The sequence below is a fragment of the Gekko japonicus genome, unplaced genomic scaffold (genome assembly GCF_001447785.1).
Source record: "Gekko japonicus isolate JY-2015 unplaced genomic scaffold, Gekko_japonicus_V1.1 scaffold2130, whole genome shotgun sequence".
Lineage (NCBI taxonomy): Eukaryota > Metazoa > Chordata > Lepidosauria > Squamata > Gekkonidae > Gekko > Gekko japonicus.
This window is the reverse complement of record NW_015169238.1, coordinates 76,056-84,108: the sequence shown is the minus strand read 5'-3', so window position 1 is coordinate 84,108 and position 8,053 is coordinate 76,056. Positions and strand designations below refer to the sequence as shown.

The 8,053-nt window shown below is 39.1% G+C and overlaps 1 protein-coding gene across 2 annotated transcripts in view; it reads right to left on the bottom strand.

The window, feature by feature from the left end:
• The window catches only part of ZCCHC7 (zinc finger, CCHC domain containing 7), a 227,055-nt gene that overhangs the window by 208,653 nt on the left and 10,349 nt on the right, over window positions 1-8,053 (bottom strand). Inside the window, exons 1-2 of one of the 2 annotated variants that reach the window (XM_015416454.1) lie at window positions 7,261-7,330; window positions 5,482-6,194 (exon numbers count right to left, since the gene is read on the bottom strand). In XM_015416454.1, the coding sequence (XP_015271940.1) occupies window positions 5,482-6,178 (697 nt within the window). In that variant the 5' untranslated portion in view covers window positions 6,179-6,194; window positions 7,261-7,330. Of the gene's footprint in view, window positions 1-5,481; window positions 6,195-7,260; window positions 7,331-8,053 lie in introns of those variants that run through there. The other variant, XM_015416453.1, reaches the window with a different exon arrangement.

Here is an 8,053-nt window from a genome sequence, read left to right as displayed (position 1 = left end):
ACCAAACACAAGCACTTGCATGGTTAAATCATAAAGCAGCATTTACAACTAAAGCATCTATTTGATTCCCCCTCATGATGTTATCCCAGAAGAGAATGGCTAAAATAAATAATTTATACAAGAATCTAAGAGACCCACAGTAATTCAAAGAGAAATGCAGTTTTTGGTAAAATCTAGACAAAATGGCCATAATCCAGCATTAATTTGGGCACATTTAAACTCACTGACTTCAGTGGCCTTAAATATATCTAACTCTGCACTTGCTTGTGAAGATAAACTGTGATCCAAAGAGTTACTCTCATCATGTACAAAGCTCTGGGGATACTCAATGAAGTTTTTATTTTCTTTGAGTAAGAGATCCCAATGACAAATCACAACCTGCTTCAAAAAGTCCCCTCTTTTTCAAAAGAGACTTGCTATGGGGGGTACTACCTGTTTAAAAAAAAGACCCTTGAGCATCTGAAACAACTGCATGGTTCTTTGGATCCCAGCTGTATTTTAGAACAAGTACTTCCATCCCACTAAGGGTAAACATCCAAGAGAGACCAAAGATAGGGATATTCCCTCCCTCAAATATGCATGAACGTTGTTGGCACAAAAGCATTAAACCATGGTGACAAGCTGAATGCTTGGGTGGGGTGGGGTGGATATTGTTCCGGATGATACACAAATTGACTTTAATCTTTTCCTCAAGTACTAATTTCTGACGCTTGTGCAACTTTTAACATCTCTCATACAAAAGCACTTTTTCCAGGTGATTGACACAGCAGGCCACGATCAGTCATAGTACTTGTGTTTTAGTTTTGAATTTATAATCAAACTAGGCACTATGCATACTAACAATATGGGAAGGGCAGCATATGAGTACAACCCTCCCCTACTTTAAAAAAGGTCATGCTTAAATTAAGCAGACTGTCTTCAAATTTAAGGTTTGAGAATTAGGAAACATGCACATTAGGATTTTACAGTGAAGCTCAATTATCTGAACTAATAACTTGTTCAAGCAATTAACCAAAGAATTCTTCTTAGGCTTTAGCCCATGAATTTTCAAACACAAAATACGAAGCATGAGGAACAATACCGTCAAGATGAACCCCTGCTTGACAGAATAAAAGTGGCTATTAAATAGGTATTAAAAATAGCAGGGTCTATCCAAAGTCCTTCTTCTGCAAGAGGAAGTACCCTTCAAGGGCTTGGAGGAAGTCACCAATTTCACCATCCTAATGCAGACCCCATGTTGCACCCCATTCTGTTACCAATAGTACCACGATCTGCAGGAGCCACTGTTGAGGGAACGCATTGTTGGAACACGTCAACATTGTGTTTGTTTCTCCAGCAGATCACTTATTATCAAATAACCCCACTTCAAATAAATAACCACATTTATGTGCTTCCCCTTGATTCCTTTTCTCTTTGTAACACAAAAGATATGATCTATATCACAGAAAACAAAAATGTGGGGGACAAAACCATATACAAGACGTATAGAGGAGAGTCTCTACTAAAATTTGGAAAGGAAGAGCAGCATATTCTCTCTCTCTCTGTGTCTGTTAAGTGCCATCAAGTCACTTCCAACGTATGAAGACCCTATGAACTAATGACCTCCAAAAATCCTATTGTCAACAGCCTTGTGCAAGTCTTGCAAACTGAAACCATACTGCAGGTGTTTAATATTCAACCCAAACTCCACATTCACACATTTTTCTTCTTATACATTAGGTGTAACTAAAATACACCAATAACTCTTAACAAAGGATCCAGACTATCTCAGAACAAGAAACCTGCTCAGCAATTCATTTTTCAAATCTCAATAATACTTTTTGTATTACCAGGACTGAGCTATTCTCACATGTTCCACTGGAATCTATGACACCTACTTCAAGCAAAAATGTGTTTAGTACAAGAGAAGTAGTAGATAAATATAATGTGAAAGCAGGTTTTAACTGCTGTCCTTTCATAACTTCTAAAAGGATCAAATATTTCAAAGCCACCCATTTGTTCAAACCTGAAATCAAGTTCTGAAACCAGAGCAAAGCCCTGTACTAAAAAACTCCTGCATTTCAAATCACACATTTTGTTGCATTTGTAATAGTTACATCACCAGTGGAGAAAACTGCTTTTTAAAAAAACTCTAGCTTCTTTTTATGCTACTGCTCATCATATTTATTTGTATGTACATCTTGATCTATCCCTCTGACTCAATTATAGATCTGTCATAATGCCTAAGATGCTCACAATCTAGGTAATAATGACAAGACCACAGGCAAAAAGAAAGCAAATGAAATAAACATTTATATGTGATGTGATCACAAATTAGAGTAGTCTGGAAGAACAATTCCTTTCCACCAATGAAGATTTACTTGCTCCTACTACTCCTCTGCCACAATACCCATTTTCAGCTTCCTGCACACACGCAATTTTCCATTACATTATATGCTCAAAGCTAAAATTCTGAACTTTCATTGTGATAATTAAAATGTTATTTTATGAAGAGACAATCTGAAAGAAGAACTGAAAATGGTGACTGTATTTTCCCCAATTAGTGTATGGTAGAAGACTATGTAAACTGTGAGTTTGCTTCTCTTAATTTTGATTTTATACAAACTGTGAGACTGATAACGCTGTTGCTATCCTACCCTCAAAAGAAGCAGTCGCCCTGATCTGAGTAGGCCAGGCAAGCCCGATCTTGTAAGCTAAGGAGGGCTGACCCTGGCAAGTATTTGGATGGGAGACCTCCAAAGAATATCAGGGCTGGGAGGCAGAGGCAGGCTATCAAGCCACTTCTCTGAACATCCTCCATGCCCCAGTAGGAGTCACCAGAAGTCACCATCACTTCCAGGCATAGGCACCAATGCTCCCTCTATGCTGTGGAGTCTTGTGAGCAAAAATCTGCTTTGTGAGCTACTGGCATTAAAGTTGTGAGCAAGCGATTTGGCTACTGCATGAAGACAAAAAAGTTTGAGCCGGAGGCTAAAAAATCGTGAGCTGGCTCACACTAACTCAGCTTGGAGAGAACACTGATAGGTACACACACAAAAATGCAAAAAAGAAGCAGAGTAAAAAGGTGTACACAATGCCACATAAAGGGTACCACTAGAGGCCATAACTTCTCTCCCATCTCATCCCAAGGTAGTTTGTTAGCAGTGACTATTACTGTGCCATCTTTGGGTCAGGGTTCCCTGTTAATGGGGTAAAGCTTCTGATAGCTCCTCTGGCACGAGTGCTAAAGCTAGTCTACTCTGTTCAACATCCACTGATGTGACATCATTCCAGAAGGCTGACCATAGCACCCTTCATGTCGCAAGCTTTATCAACAGTCCATAGGATTTAGTCATGAAATTCTTGGTGAACACCTGGGTTCTGTTCCTTATGAGGCCCAATCTGGAGGAATTATTTTGGGCTTCCTCCCTCAGAAATACGCAGTTAATAACGGTCGTAATTATTGTTTATATGCTAACATATTTTATATTAGCATATGATACTCCCACCCGTTATTTATACATATTTATTCATGGAGGTTTTGATTTTTGTTTTCAATAAATGTGTATGTCAAATTTTAAAAGATATAATAATCTCAAAAATCCACACAATAGGGCCAGGTACAGACTGAGGTTTCCCAGATCACACAAAACTACCTCAAAAGACCTCGGCAGCCATTTCTGAACTGTTTAGGCAGTCATAAACAGTTATGCTGCCAAAATCTCATGGCGTATTGTCATGAGATTTCATTGGTCATTTACCCAATAATGAAACTGAAAGATGGTAAACTGAAGAAAGAAGAAGTGGCAGGCATGAAAACTGAGGGTAGGGGCAGAGAGTGAGGGGGAAGTAGCACCAGTAGGAAAGTAAACCAAAGAACAATGCAGAAAATGGGGGCCACAGGGGAAAGGAAATTTATCTTCCCTTCTAATCTCAAGAGTCCCCTTCTTGTAACCTTTGGAATCTTAAGTGCTGTGGTTGATGGCCTTAAAATACTAAATCGAAATCTTAAAAGACGACGTTTACACATAGTGACTGACAAGGAGCACACTGACAAAATTCAACTACAAACATGTATAACAGGGACATATCGAAATGGGAAAAAATAGGATACCTTGTCAAGTGCATAAACTACCAATTACACTTTTCAGTATTCTCCATTTGTAGTGGTTAAAATATACTCTGGAATAAAGCTTGCTTCTGTGATGTTACTAACCATATTTTAACTTTTGTACCTACCTCATTCTCTTCTACATTTCCTCAATACTTGTCTAGAAGTTTAGCTTAAGAAACTTGTCAGATTATTAGCATGTATGCCAAAAGATTTAGAACCACTTCACCAACATTTTTAATGGGTATATCCGAAGCACTTTACGTGTACTTGGTGAAACTGAAATTTGTTTAGGTAGATAATGCCAGCATTTACCTAGGACGTGCCAGGTAACTACAACTGCCTGAATTTCCTTTCCAAGAATCTACAAAATAGCAAAAGCACATCTCCTATTGGCACCACATATGAACAGATGCTTATGCAACACAAAATCAATAACAGAACTGAGCCATTTGGCTCAACGGTATTTATTGCAGTTACTAGATCCCTTGCCTGCTGAATTCTTCAGCAACTGGGCTGGATCCAAGCCCTATCACATGAGCAGCAGACCCATTTCACACATGTTCAGGGGATATGTGAGTAGCTTTTCACAGGCTGCAGCAAAAAGGAGAAGAGGCAAAAATGCGATGGATTCATGTCAATGTCTAATTTGTCCATTAGAATTCTTTTAGTTGCACACTATAGTGTAATTTATTTGTTTCTCTCATTCATAGTATTATAGCTGTGAGTTAAACTTACTATCCCAAATGTTGCTTGGCTCTTTCTCCTCCTACTGGTTCTTGTTCTGAACTATTAATATAATTTCTCCACTATTTGCAATTCTAAACTTTTTTCCTGAACATCCACACTACCTGCAGTGTGAATACACATGTACCTTGGAATACCAGCGGCACTGCTATCTTAAGCATGTTTATTTATTACAATACAAAGTTTGAGTCCAATGGCACCCTGAAGACCAGCAAAGTTTTATTCTGGGTATAAGTTTTCATGTGCATGCACACTTCTTCACTCTGAAGAAGTGTGTGTGCACAGGAAAGCTTATCTCCAGAATAAAACTTTGTTGGGTCTTCAAGGTGCCATTGGACTCAAAACTTTGTTCTGCTGCTTCAGACTGACATGGCTACCCACCTGAATCTATTTATTTCAAAGTTAGTTCCACCAATTTGATGGGATTTAATCACTAGTAAACATGCTCAAGACTTCTGCTTGAATGTTCTATTAATCAACAAATCATACTTCTAAAAAAAAAACTATACTACACATGTCACACCTTGATTTTCAACACTTAACCTTATTTGCCCCCTTTCCCTCCCTACTTCCATTTAGTTCATCATGTTTTCCTGATAGTTTTTAACTGTATTTGGTGTTATCAGCCACAAGAGTATACTAACCTTCTGTGGATGAACTTCCACAGCCCTCAAGGTTTAAGAGGATGTTTTCATCTTTGATATCTCTGGCACCTCCCAACAACATCCAGCTCTCCACATTATCACTTTCAGAGACTGTGCTGGCCACATCTTCATCCTCATTACTGGAGCTGTCCTCTATTACTAGGATCTTGTGGATCATGCGAACACCATCACGGTGAAAAGAGACAGACTTCTGATTAATTCTTTTCTCTTTTCTTGAAGTGTCTGTAGACAGTCCCTTTGAATTCATGACAGCCTGAGAAGAATCTTTAGCTGGCTTCACTGAGATGGGATCAGTGGGACTGTATGTTCTTTCTAGTGTTGGAGAGTCTGGGGTTGTTAGCTTCTGGAGTTTACTTCTGTAAACACTATCTTCATCAGGAGTATCAGACAAAATGATGACATCAGGACTATCTGAAATCTGAATGACATCACTATCTGAAATTACAACTAAGTTATCCTTCTGATTCTGTTTACTCACTGAACGCTGAATCTGCTTCTCTACAGGTCCAGCTTCTTCAGTTTCTTCTTGTCCACTGCCATCTCCAAGGGCCTGGGCATAATGCACCTGGCTGTAAAGATGAAATTCTATCTCACTATCAACACTTGTTTCACTGGAGGACTCTTCACAGTAAATATCATCTTCAAATGCTTCTATATCGTCATATCCACCAAACATTGTGGAAAAGTAGTATCTGTTAAAAAAAGAAAAATCCAAGTTGTTGAAATAGAAATGCCTATAAAACATAGTTGCTTCCATCCTTAAGAGTTTTCAAAACACAAAACAGAAAACCAACTACCCAAGGTTAAAGTCTATGTATATAATATAAACAAACACCTCTAGCACTCTGTAGCTGGCAATTTCAGGGTTTCTCAGATGGCTATATCCCTGCCTGCTCCTAACCTGAACAAAGCTTTTGCCAAAGAATTCTTTGCATAATTTATCTAGGTTTATTAAACATAAAGTCAATCCAGTGTCATAGTCAGTGTGTTGTGATTAAGAGTGTTAGACTAGTACCTGGAAGACCCAGGTTCAAATCCCCACTTGTGCATTTGAAGCTTGCTAGGTGACCTTGGGCTGATCACACTCTCTCAGCCTAAACTAACTTACAGGGTCTTCGTGAGGATAAAATGGAGGAGAGGAGAACAATGTAAACTGCTTTGGGAGCCCCACTGGAGAGAAAGGTGGGGCACAAATGATTAGATAAATAAATCTCCCAACCCCCAATTACTAGGATCAAAATACATGGCTAGATCCATACTACTGACTACAGCCAAAAAAGAAGGGGGGAAAGTCAAGTGAAAACAAGACTCAGTAACCAAAAGGTTGAGAGAAAAGATTTTAAAAAAGGGTTAGGGACAATGCTTCATCTAAGCTGTGGAGTCCTGTGAGCAAAAATTCTGTTTTGTGAGCTACTGGCATTAAAGTTGTGAGCGAGCAATTTGGCTACTGCATAAATTAGTTTGCTCTGAAGCCATTCTTCCTGAGCTAAGACAAAAATCTGTGAGCTGGAGGCTAAAACACTGTGAGCTACTTCACACTAACTCAACTTAGAGGGAACACTGTTTAGGGAATGTCCACTTTAAATACAATCTCATCAAAATGCCTGAGAAATGTGTGGTATATAAACCTCCCTGACCAGAAAATGTTACAAATTAATAATTCAAACTGAAACTTGACAAACATTTTCACCAAAAAAAGTCTTCATCAGTAGTCAATACATCTATTTATCAGAATGACCCTAAATGGATCCAACCTACTGCCAGTGGAGCGCAGCTGACTGAGCAGAGTTATCTATCTTGCTTCCCCATTCGTTTTGCAGCCCAGATTCTGCTCTGCAGTCCTGCTCCTAGGGGTCAAGTACCCCCATGTACAGTGAGGGGAGGGCAAGTGAAGTCTGCAATGGAAAGGGGAAATGGACAACAATCACCCTCTCCTTTTCCACCAACAAATGCACTATTACATCAGTGTAACTCGCTTTATTTATTTATATATTTATTTATTTATTTATATCCTGCCCTCCCCGAAGGCTCAGGGCGGCTAACAACAAGGCACAAGTGCCAGAATTAAAACAGATAAAACAGTCTAAAACAATAAAATAATACAGTACAACAACAAAGTGTCAGTGCAAGATGGGGTAGAACTTCCTCGAATGGTATTGGTCCCACAATTTACACTAGTAAATTACCGTATAAAAATATAAAAAGTGGATTAACCTGAATATCTTCAACAAAGAATTTTATATTGCCTGCAAACCCTCACCCGCCCTCTAGCCTATAGTCAGGGAGATACAGTTCTAATCCAAAGTAGACACACTATCCACTTCCCCCACATTTTCTCAACAGATATTGCCAGTGTAACAGAGAATATAACCACACAGAAGTGGTGACCACTCTGCAACAGTTGTGTACCAACTTCTACACAAATACTGCTGCAAAAAAAGAGGGAGCACAGCCATTACGTTATTTCCATGCTTATGAAAACCACACACAGAGTGTGCATAAGACAGAAAGTTTCCCGGGGGGGGGGGGGGGGGCCAAATTTCTTTTTGGG